Source organism: Miniopterus natalensis, chromosome 9 (genome assembly GCF_054644295.1).
Source record: "Miniopterus natalensis isolate mMinNat1 chromosome 9, mMinNat1.hap1, whole genome shotgun sequence".
In the NCBI taxonomy this organism is placed as follows: Eukaryota; Metazoa; Chordata; class Mammalia; order Chiroptera; family Miniopteridae; genus Miniopterus; species Miniopterus natalensis.
Genome location: NC_142089.1, coordinates 59,942,200 through 59,960,653, shown reverse-complemented (window position 1 = coordinate 59,960,653; position 18,454 = coordinate 59,942,200). Strand labels below are relative to the sequence as shown.

The following is an 18,454-nucleotide window of genomic DNA, read 5'->3' as shown; positions in this document are numbered from 1 at the left end:
GACCAGCAGCATCCACAGCACTGGGAGCTTATTAGCAGCACAAATTCTCAGCCCCACTCCAGATTAACCAGCAAGCTGTGTTTTAACCTGTCCTCCAGGTGATTCGGACAGGCTCTGGGGTGAGACCTCAGCTTTAATTTGGGGCTTTACAGCTCCTGGCCAGCATCCTGGGTGTGTGGCTCCTGGCAAGGCCCTTGGAGTTAGGCCTGGCTGCCCTGCACCGCTTTCCTTCCCCCGAACCCCAGCCACCCCAGGGAGTGGTGGCGGCAGCATCGATTGGTCATTTTCCCCTCTGCTTTTCCTTCAGCTCATAAAACCCAAGTCCTGGAAATGCCTGTGATGACTTCCAGTTGGTAATAAAAGGAAGGTGGAGATAAGGGCAGGAATTTAGGGGAAATTTCTTTCCAGTTCCTCACTGTGTGACGTTTGGATCTCCAGTTGCTGTGCCGCTGGCATCAGGGCTGAGGCCTCTCCTGTGAGGAGAAGGGTCCTGGTGGCCAGGCTGTGACCTTATTTAGTGTTGCTGGCTCTAATTAGCTCATGCTTCCCTGACCAGCAAACCCCAGAGCTTAAGAGGGAGCCCAGAGCTCCTGCGCTTGCAGAGGCCACTCATGGTGACCAGCTTCCTCTGTGCCCCCTGCCCACCCAGCTTCTCAGCCTGGCTGCCCCCTTGTCTCTGTCTCAGTCTCAGTTTCTGTCCAACTTGGTAGCTCCTTAACAGCACCGTCCACTAGAAGCTCCTCCACAGTGGCAATGCTCTTTCTTGGGCTGTCCAATGCAGTAGCCACTAGCCCACACATGGCAGGCAGGCACTTGAAACAGAGCTAGTGCTGCTGAGAAACTGAACTTTAAGTGTTATTTAATTTTAATTATTTTAAATTTAAATAGCCACATGTGGTTTACTGCTCTCTAGTTGATCACCCTCATCAAATGTGGAATTTTGTTCCTTACCATCAGGACTGGCTACCCTTCCTGGTCCTTTCTGCCTGGTGTCTGAGCACCACTCAGAAGGGAATCCTATCGCCCCCTCTTTCTCCATCTAGGGAGTTATTAGGTGATGAGAGTGGTATAGTTCTCTGGTCTGGCCCTCGTCCCATCTGCAGCCCTGTAAACTCCTAGACTTGCTTCAAAGCCAAGTTCAAATGTTTCTCTTCAGTGAAATCGTTCATAAACCCTCCTCTCTTTGTCCTGCCCCCTCCCTCTTCCCTTCTCCATAAAAAGCTAAAAGTTAATAGTTAAGCACAAGCTGTAGGTTCAGATCTCAGCAAGGCCACATGGTTAACTGAGTGACCCCCAGCAAGTTAATTAATGACTTTGTGCCTCTGTTTCCTCATCTGTAAAACGGAGATAATAAAAGTGCCCCCATATGTGGTTGTGGTGGGGGGTTAAAGAATGAATATATGTAAAACACTTAGAACAGTGCCCAGTACACAGTAAACACTCAGTAAACACTTGCTATTTTTACTAACAATTCTCAACGCTCCCTCTTCTGTGCTCTGACTTTACTACATTCAATCTAGTACTTGCATTTCCAGGTAGCCAGTGAGCTCCTGGAAAAGCAGAAAACTCATCTTGTTTTCTCTGCATCACCAGTAATTAGTCTAATCCCTTCCTGATGGGAACTTGGGGAATGAGCACCGGCTGAATGAGTGACTGAGTGAAGGATGAGCGGGGAACTTCTGGGGTGTCCCAGCTTTCCCACCAGCCTGCTGTGTAACCTTTTCAAGTTCTCTAACCCCTTCCCCATTGCTTTTCTCCCCTGGAATATTAGAGGTTTGGAGAAAATGAGCTCATTGTTTCCTTCCACCTCAAAATGTTTTATACGCTGGGATTGGGGGTTGGAATTTGCCTGGACTAAGAAGTAAAGTGTAGGCTAAACAGGAAGGCTCTGCTGGAATACATACCCAGTGACAGTCCCCTGAGACTGATGGAGTCCACACCAACCCAGCATCATCTGTGACCAGTGCTTCATTTTAATCAAGCTTCCATCTAAAGTTTGGATAGTCCCCATGCAGGGGGCAGCAGAGCCTGGGCCCTCTCTGCTCTCCAGCCCAGAGGACTGTGTAATTAATTGGAAGCTGTGGAAAGATTGCAGAGACCAGGGAAGATCATGAACTTGTTCTCGGTACTCAGGGTCCTGTCCTCTGCTGGGAGCCCAGGACTCCTGGAGGCCAGTTTCTGCACTGGCTGGCCAAAGGTCCTGGCCAGGGTTGAGTCCTCCTTAGCCTCTCGAGGCAATCTTGGGGAATGTGCTTCAATGGACACTGTCCATGAGCTCCGCAAGAGCTGGGGGATGTGCCCTATCCAGGGGTGAAGGCCATCAGGTAAAATACAAGATGTCTAATTTAATTTGATTTCAGATAAGCAACAAATAAATTTGGGGGGAATAAGTATGTCCCATGTGAGCTCTGTTTGGGACATATTGTACTAAAAGCTGTTCATTGTTTATCTGAAATTCAAATTTAATGGGGCATCCAATATATTTATTTGCTAAATCTGGTGAGAAAAGAGAAAGGCTGGTCATTTTCCATCACTCCAAATGCATTCTAGCCACTCCCCACCTGAGCTTCAGGGAGCAGGTCCTGATGGTACCTAATCATTGGTGGACTGAGAAGGGATCTCTCAAATTTTAATGGCTCGCTGATAAAGTGAGGCTTGCGAGTGTATTAGTTTCCTGTTGCTGCTCTAACAAATCACCATAAACTTAATGACTTAAAACAACACAAATTTATTATCTTATGGTTCTAGAGGTCAGAAGTCTGAAAGTAAAGGTGTTGGCAGGGCTGCACTCCTTTCCTGGGGGGAGGAGGGGGGGAGTCCAGAAGGAAACCCATTTTCCGGTTTCCAGAGGCTGCCCCTGACCACATCCCTTGGCTGGTGTTCTTCTTTTATTTCCAAGGCCAGCAGTGACTAATTAAGTCTTTCTTGCATTGCATTACTCTGACATCGTTCCTTTGGCCTCCCTTCTCCACATTTAAAAGACCCTTGTGATTATATTGGGTCCACCCAGATAATTCAAAAATAAAATTAGCTGATGAGCAATCTTAATTTCATCTGCTATCTTAATCCCCCATTGCCATACAATGTTACGTAGTCATGAGTTCTGTTGGGGGGGGACATGGACGTCTCTGGAGGGCGGCGTTCTCCTATCACAGGCAGCCTTCCAGTGTTGCTTCTCCTTTCTGCAGTTTGCTCACGGAGTCCCAGACCTGGTGCTGAAGGACATTGCCTGCAGCGAGGCCCTCCTGGAGCGCTTCATAATCTTCAACCAGCGCCGAGGGGCGCAGACCGCACGTGAGGCCATGTGCGCCCTCTCCCAGGGCACCCTCCAGTGGATGGAAGACACCCTGTATGCCAACGTGGACTTCTTCAAACTCTTCCATGTGGTAAGGGAGGTATTTAGCTTCTTGCCCCTTGGAAGGTAATTCCTAGGGCAGCAGGGCCTGGTGACAGGCCATCAGGGACCTGTGAATTGATAGTCAGGGAGGGAGGAAGCCTGGCATTCAAGACAATCCTTAAGGAAATTCTAGATTCCAGAGGCCAAGGAATATTGACTGATAACACTTCTAGAGCAGTGGCCCAGGCTACTGGGAGTCACCACTAGGTGTGTGGTTGTGGCAGGTCAATGTCTACCCCAAAAGTGGGGGAAATCCTCTCCCCCACCGTTAGCAGTGTGGAAAGGAGAAGGGGGCCTGGTTAGACTCCCTGCCCTACTGTTTCCTAGCTAGGTTGTCATGGACAAGATAGTTCACTTTTCCTGGCCCCATCACTCATCTATAAAGCAGATATAATGCTTTATAAAGTGGTAGAAAAATATAAATGAAAAATATATGCAAACCATTTAATACATTTCAGTAAGTGAGAGCTTCATCCTTTCTGCTATGAGTCTGCTCTTGACCCCAAAGGTTGCTGTTTCTGGGTGGAAAAAAATAACAGAGGAATTTCATATTGTTGAAAATTTGGAAAGCCCTGATCTGGCTCAACCCTGTGTCCCAGAACTGCACCCCCCACACACCTAGGGACCTGATAATATCTCTCTTCTTTTGTCAGAAGGGTAAAATGAGAGGGAATTGTGTAAAGGAGACATAGAGCAGCAGTTCTCATACTTCAGAGCGCATGAAGATCATCAGGGAAGCTGGTAAAAGATGCAAGTTCCAAATTCCCGTCCCCTGAGGCTGGTTCAGGAGATCTGGGCCAGGCTCAGAATCTGCCCTATTATCTTAGGAGCTCACTGTAGGCCACTATTTAAGAAACACTCAAAATTAGAATCCATCAGAGAAAGGAACATATATAATATTTCTAGCATTGAATTGTGGTGTGTGTGTGTGTGTGTATTTTAATTTCTGAAACTGTGTTGTGAGGAGTGTCAGTCACTGAAAGTTTGGTTGAGAAATTAATGTTTTTTGCCTTTTTATGATTGTTCTCTCAAGTTTCAGAAAACCCACTCTCAGATTTTCTTAAAAAGCAAGATGAAGGCTTTTACAAACAAAATAAAATAAAACAAGACCACACAGTTTCTGGCAGAGTTCACACTTCATCCCTTTCAAAGTGTGACTTTCTCTTGGAACATTACAGTGTTCCCAGCTCCTCAGGGTGGGCCTCCAGAGTGGTAAGAGGAGTTGGGAACTTTGGAGGCTACCGCCACTGAGAACTCAGGGCCCCAGAAAAGTCTCTCAGCTCCCCACACTGCAGGGGCTATAAAAAGCCATGTGGTTTAAACTTCTCTGTCCAAAGTTCCAAAGGAACCTAATTTCACACACACTCCTTGGTTTGTTTCCAGAATCAGACAGAAGAGTGAGATATTACAGTCCCTTACTCCGGGCTGTGAACACCAGCACAGCCAAGAGGCAGTATCTGTGTTTGCAGAGCTGTTGGCGGTTCCCTGGGCACAGAGGAACGTGCAGTCCTCTGGTCACTAGGAAAAGGGTGGGTCTTGTGTTTCTGTTTAAAGGACCTTGGCTGCTGGTCTAAGTAAATGTACCTTTGGGGCACAATCAGTAGTTCTGGGAGAACAGTTCTGGAAGTAGCAGGATAGAGGGGACTGTACCGAAACTTAGGCCAGTGGCTTCAGAACATTTATTTATCAGACGAGAAAGACCAGAAAGACTTTCTGCCTTTAGACACTGCTTTGGCAAGTGCTAGAGTTCAGAAACCAGAGGAGAACTTTGGCCAGTCACCCTCACTGACCTGAGATGGGTCTGCACCCTTGCTTGCCACCTGTGTACACGTGTCCTTGCACTCAAACCAGAACTGGGCACCTACGAGGTACCAGTCATGTGCCAAGGCCAAGGCTCTAAGCGTGCCCCTCCTGCCTTCACTGAACTCTCTGTCAACCTCAAGACCAGCGACCTGGCGATGTCACAGCCGCACAGCTCAGAAATGCCAATACCAACAACACTGGGCCCTAGAGCAGTGGTTCCCAGCCAGGCTGCCCATCGAATGACCTGAGGAGCTTTTAAAAACTACGAGTGCTCAGCCCCCACCCCCTGAGATTCTGATTCAGTTGGCCTTTAGTATTTTTCAAAGCTTCCCAGATCATTCCAACATCCAGCCAGGGTTGTGAATTACTGACCTAAAATATAGGACTTTGATTTAGTCTCAATTTCTGTAGAGCAAACATAATACTAATAGTACCCTAAGTGCCTCCAAGGCTTCGAAGCATTTTCATTTGATCACCCATAGACCAGGGTGCTGTGGAGACACATCCTCTCTGCCTGGGGGGAAACCAGGGGGAGAATGGCTTGGAGGACTCTCCTTACTGCCATCTTCTTGTTCCTGCTCATCTCTATGGGGAAAGACTGGACTAAGACAGGACACATGGAGCCCAAGCAAAAAAGACAAACACCCTGTCCGGTGCCCTTCAAATGTGCTTTTCCATTTGACAACTGGACAGAGCAGCTAAATTTAAAAAAAAAAATTACTAATAAGAAAACCTAAAAGAAATTACAGGCATTAAGGTAGGATTTTTGCTTTTATTGCTCCTGTACCCATTTTAGCAGTGTTTTTATATAAACAACCCTGAGGAGGCACAGAAAGGCTCAGGGCAGACCCTGCGACCCTCAGGAGGGGTGGCGGGGAGGCAGCTCTGAGCCTGGGATGAGGTGTTATTGCAGCTGGTTGGCCGGCAGCCACGCTGAGCTCCAGTGCAGGGAGTGCTGGGCCTCTGTTCTCCTGGGCGGTTTCTCATATGCACGTAGCCAGCGTATAAATAAGGTTTTACTAAATGCCAAGTCAGTGCTTATTAACAAAGAAAGAGGGACAACCTCAGCAAACCACTGTGACGGCACCTGTCCCTGCTGTGTAAGAAGCTGGGTGTGTGGGGGGGTGGGGTTTGGGGAGATGGGGGTGGGAGTGTAACCTCCAGCCCCTGAAACCCGGGGGAGCTGAAAGAATTAGAGAGGGGCTTTGGGGGTTAGCACCAACTGGGGCCAGCTGTGTTTTTCCTCGGCCCCTTGGAGTCAGAAGTGAGTGTTGTCATCTTCAAATAATCCAAATGCAGGACCACCGCCATAATCCACCCCACCCATCCCCATACAGACACTTACACACACTTGAGCGTGTGCAAGCACTCGCATGCACGTGCACGCATTGGATGCCCAGAGACAGGTGGGCTGGGAAACAAACAGGCAGCTGGGGGGAGGGCCTTTCTGTGGGGAGATTTATCCCCTCTTGGTTTCACCTCGGTTGAGAGCTTGAAAGAGCTTGTCTTCACCTGTGGTCTTTGGGCTCACCGCCCCCAGCTTGAAACTCAGCAGCTCAGACCTGGGCCCACGGTATCGTGACAGCCAACACTACCTGAAACGTTCACACCTCGTAAAAAATGATGTGTCAGTTTCGGGTGAAGGGTTGGGACGGTTCCCATCTGATTTGGCCCCGAGTAAGCAAGCCCCTCCTTCTCCTCCCTCTAGATCCTTCCTGTTTTCTCTAGACTCTGGTGCACAGCTTTGAAATCTTACTGAGAAGCAAATCTGTCCCTTCTGCTCTGATGTTTATTTGTGGGAGTCCAGCAGGGGAACTGAGGAGGGTGCCAAGACCTGCCACACTGCTGGGAAATGGTTTCCCTCCCTTCCCCCTCGCAGTGGATGTTGATAGAGGAAATCTGGCCTCCCCAGCATGTTGGCCCATGGTTTTCCCCTCTGCAGTCGCTTCCACTGTGGCATGATTCAGCTTTCTTTCCTTCCCCTCAGCTATTACTCTGTCATGGTTTTTTATTTTTCTGACTTCATTTCGCCCATGTCTCTTTGACTGTGGGGTGGCTGAACATTGCGTTCCAGGAAAGAAAGGACCCAGTCTTGGGGGTCCAGACATGTGCTCCTTTCAATGTCCTGCTTTGTTCTTGGCTCTGCTCCCTAAATTCCTGAATCGTGGGGGAAAAGTGTGGGCGGATCACCCGCTGCCCAGTGTGAGCTGGCCATGGTTTCTGCTCCCTGTGATCATTCAGTGTGGTTTGCTAAATTTTAACTACACCTTTCAATTTTCGGATGGTATCACTATGTCAAAATTCTCTGGAAAAGCCCCACATCTCCAGGATTTTACAATGACGTCTCACTAATGACTTAACTTCATAATTTCCTCTCTCTTCTGATTTCGGAATCTCTGGACTGTCAACTTTCTCCCACTTCTGTGTGAGGGTTTGGGGAGGGAAGAAGAAACAGGAGTGATGCCCAGTGCCAGCAGCATGGGGTGAGGGGGTGAGCAGAGGGCTGTTAGCCGAAAACAAAGCAAAATCAGAAAATAGGTTTGTTTTCTTTTTAAGATTTATTAAGCCACAGCAAGTTTATGTGATTGACAGCATTAGCATTTGTTTCTGCCTACATGTACAAAACTGTCTATTACAAATTTTTCCCAGGTCCACAGATTTCAGTAAAGAAGAAATAAAAAGGCAATAGGAGAGAGGAACGTTAATGTACATTGAATGTGCATTAGGCCTATAGGCTTAATTGGCTGACCTGATTTCTTTTAGGCTCCAGGCATACAGTAGGCTAGGGCTTATTTTTATGACTAATCAGATATTCCTTTTATGAACTTAAAAAGAAAAAAATACTAAGAGGTCAAAACTAAAGTCACTCAGGACACGAGCGGACCCCTGTGAAGACTGCTTTTGGGATAAATGATCCTGAGGTCCTGGGCTTTATTAAATAGGTACAGCCCGGCCAGACGTGGCTCAGCGGTTGAGCATCGACCTAGGATCCAGGCAGTTGGGGTTCGATTCCTGGTCAGGGCACATGCCCTGGTTGCGGGCTCGATCCCCAGTCGGGGGCGTGCAGGAGGCAGCCGATCAATGACTCCCTCATCATTGATGTCTCTATCTCTCTCTCTCCCTCTCTTTCCTCTCTCTGAAATCAATAAAGATATATTAAAAAAAAAATAGATACAGATTGAGCACCTATGTATTAGGCACCAGGTTCTCTCAAACCAGGGTAAACTGGTTTGAAGAAGGAATTGGCCTCATATTTCTTATACCTACAGAACAATAGTTCTCAACCTTTTTATAGATTAGGACTACCTTTGAAAATCTGACAGTAGTTCTAAACCTTTTCCCTGGAGAAATATAGACACAGACATATACAGACACTCAGGGGGTGGGGGGTGCATGGAACCTCTGAAGCCAGACAGCAGGCTAAGAGTTTTGGTATTAAAATTTCTTTCCTGCCTACCATTAATATACAACATTTTCTAAAGGGTTTCAATATGGCCACAGATTCTTCCTTAATTTATGAGGTGATCAGCTTCTCCCCTGGGCATGAGACCCAATGATGAGAGGACCAGAAAGTGGGCAGCCCGCTGGAACACACAGAGATCTCCTGGTGGCCCTGGGTTGGCCCCTAACTTGCTGTTATTTAAGTGGATCTCAGCCTCCCCATTTGTAAGATTGCGATAGCAAAGCCTGTGTCACGTATCCCATGGGATGGTAGTGACAGTCACAGTAGAGAAGAGATGGAAAAGCACTTTGAAACGAAAGCATTTTTGCTCTTACCAAAGCAAGAATGCAGCCACTTTGCAGAGGCCCCACTGTCCCCTCATCATTGTTCCACTCCCAGAAATGTCTTCCTCAAACACTTAGGCGCAACATTCTCCTTCCTCAGACCCCTTAGACTGGCAAGAAATCTGTCTCACGGAGTGACCTCTGGACTGCCCCTAGATTCCAAACTCAGTTTTGCTTTCATCAACCACAAATACCAGGACTGAAGTCACAATGGAGAGAAAAAGACCTAGTTTCTGTTGAGCCAAAGAGAGTCCCATAACTTGTCTGTTCACATACCCCAGAGCCCACCCTCTCATCAGACACTCTGTCCCCTCCAGTCCTGGGAGACAGCATGTCTCTGTGACCTCTCCCATTACAGTTTGGCATTTCCCCCCCACCTCTGAGTGATTTAGTCTGAATTCTCCACTCATGACGCATTTCCTGGTACTCAGGGTGTCCCCCCTGGTTGCCCCCTCACCACTGAAGCCAGCTTCCCCTCTTTTCATCTGATGCTTAACAACTGACAGGTTGCAATAAACATGCTTTAAATCCACATTCTCCTAGTTGCCTAGCAACAACTTCCCTCCCGGATAAATCTGGATTTCCTGTAGTGCAGCCCGGGGCTGAACACAGGGGGCCTCACTGCCTGTCCACTGCCTCATCTGCCTTTCACCTCTGTCTGGGTGCTTTCAAGACAGCAGCTCATCCTCCACTCCAGAACCTCCCATGGCTCCCACAGGCTATGTCATCCCTGTAAAGACACTTTTAATCTATGGCTACCCATTTACCCTTGTGTTAGGTAGATCCTCAACTTAGAAATCAATACTGTTTTCTAGATGGTCTTCTTTGAATAAGAGAAAGTAAAACAAAAAATTCAACTCATTACCCTAGCCAGTTTGGCTCAGTGGTTAGAGTGTCGGCCTGCAGACTGAAGAGTCTTGGATTTGATTCCGATCAGGGGCACATACCTCGGTTGCAGGCTCAATCCCCAGCCCTGGTTGGGCCCGTGTGGGAGGCAATCGATCCATGTGTCTCTTTCACACTGATGTTTCTCTCTCTCCCTCCCTCTCCCTCTCTCTCTCTCTCTGTCCTTCCCACTCTTTCTGAAAAACAATGGAAAAAATATCCTTGGGTGAAGAATGAAATAAAAAATTCAACTCATAAAATGTTCCTTTTGTGTGCTGGCAACGTGGTATCTGTTTAATTACCCCATTGGATTCAAAGCATCAGCAAATACTGCTCAAACACGATTTTTTTTAGTAGCTAAAATGCTTTATTCTGCCTTCAGAAAAAATATTACACAGTTCCTAAGGACAGGCATGTTTCTTGTCCCTTGGGAACCCAAACAGAGGTCTCAAATAACCAGAATCTTCCTGGCTGCTGTCAAGGGCCTTGTATCCATTTTTTAAGTCCTTGATCAAGGCGCAAGGACCCCTCAGACTAACCACAGTCGATGGGAGATGATAGAGACATAATCCTTCCAAAGCCCTATTTATATATCCAGCCTCCTTAAGAGATCTAACCAGACCTTCAACTTGGGTTGGCAGTGCTGAGCCCTGTTGTGACATGGAAGTGTTGCTTGTTATTTTGGAAATTAAGAGAACTTGTTTGGTATACGAGCAGTGTGTGTGTGTGTGTGTGTGTGTGTGTGTGTGTGATATTTATCATTTAGTCTATGACCTTTTTTGTAGAGATGTTTTTACATTTCCACTCAAGCTTACATTCATTTCCGGTTCTTCTGGCAGGAACAATCCATGAGAATTTGAATAGATAATGGGGGAGTCAAAGGAAGAGGAGAGTCCTGGGAAAGTTATTTTATAATTTATGGCAACATCATTCAGACAATTGGTGACCAGGTTTATATGGAGGGCTTCCGGGAAAGACAGGGTGGGGGAGGTACAGGCACTGGTCTGAGATGTAAGCGGTATCTAAAACAAAGGTATGAGTACAAGACTTTCATTTTTTAAAATATGTTTTTATTGATTTTAGAGAGAGAGGAAAGAAGAGGGACAGAGAGAGAGAAACATCGATGAGAGAGATATCCATTGGCTGCCTCCTGCACGCCCCCCACTGGGGATTGAGCCCGAAACCCAGGCATGTGCCCTGACCGGGAATTGAACAAGGGACCTCTTGGTCCATGGGTTGACGCTCAACCACTGAGCCAGGCCGGCTGAGCAAGACTCTCATTTTTTTATCATATCCACTGGAAAGAGGTAGGAAAGAAACTGCAGATACAGTACTAGGACACAGGTCAGTACATATTTGAATAATGAATATTATTAAATTATTAACAAGACTGAAAAAGAGTGTTAACAGGACATAAAAATGCATCTCAAACTCTTGTTCTTCTGGTCCCCTCCCTGCAAATTCCTGGCCCTGTTCTTTCTTATCTGACCATCTCTCTAGTCACTCTCTCTAGCTGACTCTCCTCACGTTCCTGCCTCCACCAGGAATTCCCCGCCCTCCCCTTCCGTGTACAAACATTGCCCTCACCCTCACTATTGTCAACTGATCTTCCAAACATCAACTCAAGTGTCACCTTCCCTGTCCCCAAGTGGAATTGACCTCACTCCCTTCCTGTAAGTTACCATCATACCTGTAGAGATATAGAGCCTAAAACCTCAATAGACTCTCTCTTTTCTATTAAATTGTAGTTAATTTACTCGTTAATTAATACAATGCATATTTATTGAGCACCTACTATATAGCATCTGCTGAGGATATAAAAACAAAATAAAGCCTATTCCTGTGCTTAATGAGTTTACAGTGTAGTAGAGAGATACATTAAAAATAATTACAAATCAATATAAAGTGATAAATGAATGCACTGAGAATTCTAGGAACAGCGAAGATTGTCACCTAACCCATGGGGGAGGAAGGCAGGAAGAGCATGGTAGCGAGGGAAAGAAGACCTTCTGGAGAAGGTGAGGTGTCTTCAGATGAGTTGACTCTGGTTACTAGGGGCAGGGTGAAGATGGGTAGAATGGGTGGGTTGGCATTTTATCTTTAGGCCCTAAAGTGATAGGCATGGTATCTAAGAGCTACAAGCTTTGCAGAGGCCTACAAAAATTTTTGAAACTAAAAAAAAAATAAAATAAAAAATGATAGCTATGAAATACAAAGAAAAACTTTAGAATTAAAATGAAGAAACATTAAATTGAATGTTTAGGGAAAATAATACTAAACTTTATTATTAAATTTCATAAAATTTAAAATTCAGAAACTAGTTTATAGTTAAAGGTGTCCCACTTTTCAGACAGTCCTAAGTATTTGCAATGATTGCAAATTATAAATGATACCAGGTTATTTATTAAATGAATTTCTCAAGGCCAATTAATTTGAAAAACAAAATTAAGATCCTTAAAAATGTATATGTAGATATCTATCTATATTAGTAGATAGATATCAATACATACAGATATGGATAGAGAACAGGTGATTTTCAATGAGTTGAATTTGATGCGGTATGGAGTTTTAAGACCAGTGTGCCTAGAGCCAATGGAGGTGAAGGAGAGGAATGGGCAGAAGATGCCCTCTTAGGCAAAACACAGCCACAGATAATCTCCAGCCCCAAAAGTAAACTGAGGAAAACAGACAACAAACTCACAAAGAAGGGGATTAAAGTAATTAAAGTAATAGAGCTGGTGACTGATTGATTGATGTCCAGTCTCTTTGGAGACATGAATGTGATAGTTCCTTACTCTCTGTGCCTCTGGGCTCCTAACCCCTTTTAGGTGCCTTCCCGTCACCTAGGACCTGCTTGTTTTCCCTGCACAGCTTCTTTGGACTCCAGAGGGCTCATGCTGCCCAGCACTCAGACACAGCTCCAGTTTCTAAATCTCCAGGCTGGGGATTCTGACAATGGAATCGGAATAGGGAAACATTCAGTGATGCCTTCCAGGCTTCTAGCTTTGGTGACTGGGCAGAAGGTGGTGCCATCAACTGGAAAAAGGTGCACAGAAACAGAAGCTGGTTCGAAGGAAGATGACACGATCAGTTTAGAACAAGTTGGATCTGGGCAAAGGTCCAGCAGACAGTTGGGTGTATAAGTCTGGAGCTCTGGGGAGAGGTCTGGGTTGGAGACGCAGACTTAGAAGTCATCAACAAAAAGGTAGCAGATTAAATGATCAAGGAAACGAGACTCCCCAGGGAGAGTGTGCAGAGTGAGAGGAGAGGGGCATGAAGACCCTCGGGAACCTCAGCCGAAGGGGCAGGTGGAGGCAAGGAGCCGTGAGAAAGGCAGAGAAGGAACAGGGCAAGCCAGATGAGAGCAATGACGAGGGTGTCAGGGGAGGAAAAAGACATGATCAAAAGTGTCAAGAAAAGCAGAGAGGGCTGAAAAGATAAGAATTCTAAGTGTCCATTAGACTTAAAAACTAGGTGGAAACTGGGGGTTCTAGTTAAAGCTTTAAAAAATATAGATGATAGATAGATAGATGATAGATAGATAGATAGATAGATAGATAGATAGATAGATAGATAGATAGATAGATGATAGATAGATAGATGATAGATAGATAAATAGATAGATAGATAGATAGATAGATAGACAGATGATAGATAGATAGATAGATGATAGATAGATACTTTTATTGACTTTAGAAAGAGAGGGAGAGGGAGAGAGAGAAACATCATGATGAGAAACATCCATCGGCTGCCTCCTGCATGCCCCTACTGGGGATCGGACCTTTTGGTGCACAGGACAACGCTCACCTAACTGAGCCACACTGGCTAGGGCTAGTTAAAGCTTCTTAATAGCATGGTGAGGGTGGAAGATAGGGAAGTGCTGGTGAAGAGGTGAAGTCCCTGGATGGAGACTAATCATCTAAGAAATGTGGAAATACAAGCTGGGGGGGGGAGGGGGAGGGAAGTTAGAGTGTAGCTCCAGGGGGAAGAGGGATCAGAGGAAGTTTTTTCTTTCATATGTGAGAATCTTGAGCGCATGTACATGATAATAATGATGGGAAGGCTGAAGATACATCAGTGAGATTCTTGAAGATGAACTTCAGGAAGGGAGGACTTTGCTTTGCTCTTTGCTGTACCCCCAGCACCTGGCACACAGCAGACAATACGTATTTGTCAAAATGTGTGACTATGTCATTTAGAGACTGCAGTTGGCTGTAAGTAACAGAATGCTGAAAAAATGGGTTTCATTTTCCTCCTGAAGCAAGGTCCTGTGGTGGGTCATTCAGGAGTGCTCTAGAGGCTCCAGATATTGATCAGATGTCATCCTGGGTATTTCTGTGTGCGTGTTTTTGGTGAATATTAACATTTTAATCAATAGACTGAGGATTGCCCTCCTCAGTGTGAATGGGCCTCATCCAATCAGAGGCCTGAATGGAACAAAGGGGCTGACTCTTCCTCAAGTAAAAGAGAATTCCTCCTGCCTGGCTGCCTTTGAACTGGGACACTGGCTTTTTTCAAACTGGAACATCAGTTCTTCCTGGGTCTCCATCCTGCTGACTCTCCCTGCAGACCTTGGGATTTGCCGGCCTCCAAAATTGTATTAGCCAACTCTTTATAATAAATTTCTGCATGCACAAACACACACGTACATAATATATATTATACAGTAGGTCCTCACTTAAGATCATTGATAGGTTCTGTGACTTTAAGCAAAACAATGTATGACAAAAGCAATTTTACCACAGACTGATATAAACAACAGTTAAGTTCCTGTGGCATGGCATCAATGTTATAACAAAACGACATTTAATGGGACAACATTGAATGTTGAAGGAACTGTTATTCAAGGACCTGCTATATATAATATATATAACGTATTAGTGTATTTAATATATAAAATATATACATCTACTGGATATGTTTTTCAGGAGAAGCCTGACTAATACACTGCCCTAAATGAGCGTATCACTTTATAGTGCATCATGTATATAGACAATTATAGCCGGCATGCTTGTTCCTATAATAAGAGCATTACGTCAAATTATACGTATACATGACATGGTTCCTTTCTTCATGGAGCTTAGCATCTAATAAGAGAGACAGATGACAAGTAAGTAGCAGAATAACGGCCAGTGGTGAGAGTGCGAGGAAGGAAAGAAACAAGGTTCCCTGAAGAGCAGAGCTTGGCAGGGCAAGCAAAGGAGCATAGAGCAAAGGCTGTCATCTCAGCCTACCATGGGGACAGCTGTCTTTTACATAAATAGACTTTAATTCTGTAAGTTAGGAGAAGAATCGACAGGACTTTGTGATAACTTATCACTGGCAAACCTTTTCACCTGCTCGCTTCGTCTCTTCCTGCCTATTATTCTCAGCCCCACCCTCCTATGGGAAAAACAGGAATTGAGGTGCTTTCCCAGCATACACTGAGGCTATTTGCAGGGAGTTTGAAGTAAGTTGTGGCAAGACCAATGCTTAGGCCCAGTGTCAAGGTTATGCAGAAAAGATACTTCTTTTTTTAAATTTTATTATTGTTTAAAATATTACAGATGTCCCTATTTCTCCCCAGTGACCCGTTCCACCAGGATACTTCTTCATGGCATGGTTTCAATGGTGGCTTTGCTCCTCCTACATCTGGAAAATTCCTTTCCTGTCTGCTGTATAACTGTTGTGCCTACAAAGCCTTTCATTTCAGTTAGGAAATAAGCCTCAAATGCCCCATGAGTGTGCCTACATCATTTCTTCAGTTTCAGGATGAGAGAATGCACCCTTGCACCTAGAGTAGGAGAAAAGGGAGTAGAACGTGCCGCTGGAAAAGAGAGGCTGGTCAAAGCCCAGCTCCACCTGCTCTCTGCTTTGCCACAGCTGGATCCATCCACCCTTCATTTAGGGGAACCACACTGGCAAATGAGAAGCTGAGGTTGTGGCTTGTGGTCACAAGTATTTGAATCAGAATTACATGTTGAGCTTGTTAAAATGCAGATCTCCTCCAGGCCTAGTCAAAATGCACACTCAAGTTTGAAAATCACTGTTTTAAAACTTAGAATTCAGTCCTGAAAAACAGAGGATCAGTGATTCAGGCAGTTTTGAAACTATTAAGAATGAAGTCATTCATTCAGGACTCAAACTTGGTTTCTGGAAAACAAGGTGTTCGCAACAGGCCCTGGGACTTAGAACCAGCAAGTGGAGGTCCACATTCCCCACTACCGTGGAAAATGCTTGAGCAGTTCTGTGTTGTCGCATGGGCCTGGAGTCACCAGACCTCCACTGTCACTGGAGAATCTGCAGGGGAACTTCTTTCTCTTTCAAGCTGCAGCTTGAAAGCAAGGTGGTGTAACTGGCCAAATCTCTTACATAAGAAAGTGGTGTTGAACAGAGGAAGACACACAATCTGCCCTAAAGGACACAAAGGGAGCAAAGACTTGAACAATGACAAGGAAACCTGGGAGCATATACAAAGCCCAAGGGGAACAGTTGGGCACCACTTGCAGGTAGCCTTCCCTTAGGTCTGTTTTTCTTCCTTCAGGAGCCTTGTTCGGTGTCACTAAACCAGAAATCAGAATCATTGGCGTATTTCATGCCACCATGAAGCTATTTGTGACTGACCAGCTCAGCAGGGTGATTTGCAATAAGAGCCTTTGATTTTCTCAATTAGATAAAAAGAAGTTTGTTTCTGGAAGCAATCTTGCAGAAGAGGTCCTGTGATCAAAAAAAAAAAGAGGAAATGTTTTTCAAGCATACAGAAGACAGGGCCCATGTGTGACTGTATAACTACATATATATTTTAAAAAATATTTTCCCATCAATTACAGCTTCCTACACTCCTAGACAGCAGTTCTCAAGGTATCAATCTGAGATCCTGGGGAAGAATATTATCTGATATGTCACCAAGAATTCAAGAGGTAAGTGCTCTGATGACAGTTAATTATAATTTAACTTTATCTTTCCACCAATTTACCACACTTTTTATGTCAGACAATTTAACTGTACCTCAAACCTGTTCGTGGAGAAATATATTTGATCTTTCCATCTAGCAATTTCAAAGCACCTGTTTATATCCTAAATTACCTGTACTCCTGAGTCGGAGGCAAAAAGAAGGGAACCATCCCTCTGATTTCACACCTAGGAAGAAACGCAACCTCATTTGGTGTGGCACAGATTATCAGTGGACTCGCATGGAATCTAAGTGTTTCTAGTTCTGAGGTGGTCCATTATTCTATTATGCTCTTGAAATCCACATCAATCTATACCACAATAGTAATAGCACATAGTTATAGAGTCCTTGCAGGGCTAAATATCTTACATATATTGACTCATTTCATCACAATGAAAGTAATTGACTTTTTGTGTTGTTTTGTGACAGATGTGCATATTCCAATTAACATCTGGTTGCACAAGATATTTTTTTTATCCCATATAGAAATTGATCTCCCACTCAATCAATGAGACGTGCTGGGGGCATAATGAATTCCAAATATGGTCACTGCCCTTGTGAAACATATGGTCCAATGGGGAAGAGAGTTGTAAATAAACAATTACTTTCAAGTATAATGAATATCATAAAGGTGGCAAAAGATGAAACATAACTCCTCCCCCCTCCAGTATTCTCCTCTGACGTGAGCTTAGCCACACTGGAAAACTGCATGGTTGGAATCTGTTTTTATAAAGTTAAGCTCAGCCTCAACAGAGCAGAGCAGAGAAAGTTAGGGCAGAGTGTGTGCAGGGAAAGTTAGAGAAGGGCCCATTGTACTGATGGCCACCTGCTGCTGCACTGGGAGTCTCTGTTTAACATTCTTTTATTTATAAGCATTTAAAAAATTCAAATCAGTATAATAGGGTTGAAGGTGACTGAGAATGCAAAAAGAAAAATTTCCAAAGCATATCAACACTTTTAGCTCTGTGTGGGAGTTCCAGAAGGTTTCTCGCCTGTCTCGAGAGCAAGTCTAAGCATTGATGAGCTAAGTTGAAGCAGATGACACCCTTTATATTAACTGATATTAAACCATTTGACCTGGGAACAGCCCCTTCATTGATGAGTGCTTGGGTTAAATGAGCAACATCATAATAACCCCTTACAAGACTGTCCTAAGACTTACTGTTGTTAAAGCAATTTGAGATTCCGACTTTATTATCGAAGCCCAGACTGTGATTACAGGCATGACTCACTGTGGATTCTATATGGTGCTTGGTAGCTTCAGAGGGCAAGTGTTGGCATGTGGACAAGGAGAGGGGATGGCAGGTAAACATCACTTATTGCAGTAGGGAACTGTTTTCAGTCTCACCTGATTGACTCCCAATTGTTTTTTAAATTCACAAGTGCTTTTGAAAATGAATAATAATGTGGGTTAGGGAAACAAAAGCAGCATTGTTTTTATTTTGTATTTTCCCTTAAAGCAAAGTCAAATGGCATGGTGGGAGTTGAGACCCAGGCCAGTCTGGCAGCCCTCAACTTAGTCCTAAGCATTGCAAAGGATGAAGCCAGAGAGTGCCACAGGTACCCACCTAGAGAAGAGACCACCAGCCTCTTCTTAGTTGGGTGCAGAATTCAGAAGTGTTGTTTTCTTTTAAAAGTATTTTTCTAAGTCT

The 18,454-nt window shown here is 44.8% G+C and overlaps 1 protein-coding gene across 1 annotated transcript in view; it reads left to right on the top strand.

Annotated features, from left to right (window-relative positions):
- The window catches only part of ABCA4 (ATP binding cassette subfamily A member 4), a 120,307-nt gene that overhangs the window by 17,833 nt on the left and 84,020 nt on the right, over positions 1–18,454 (top strand). Inside the window, exons 6-7 of the mRNA XM_016209832.2 lie at positions 3,189–3,386; positions 16,681–16,770. Coding sequence (XP_016065318.2) covers positions 3,189–3,386; positions 16,681–16,770 — 288 coding nt within the window. The remainder of the gene's footprint in view (positions 1–3,188; positions 3,387–16,680; positions 16,771–18,454) is intronic.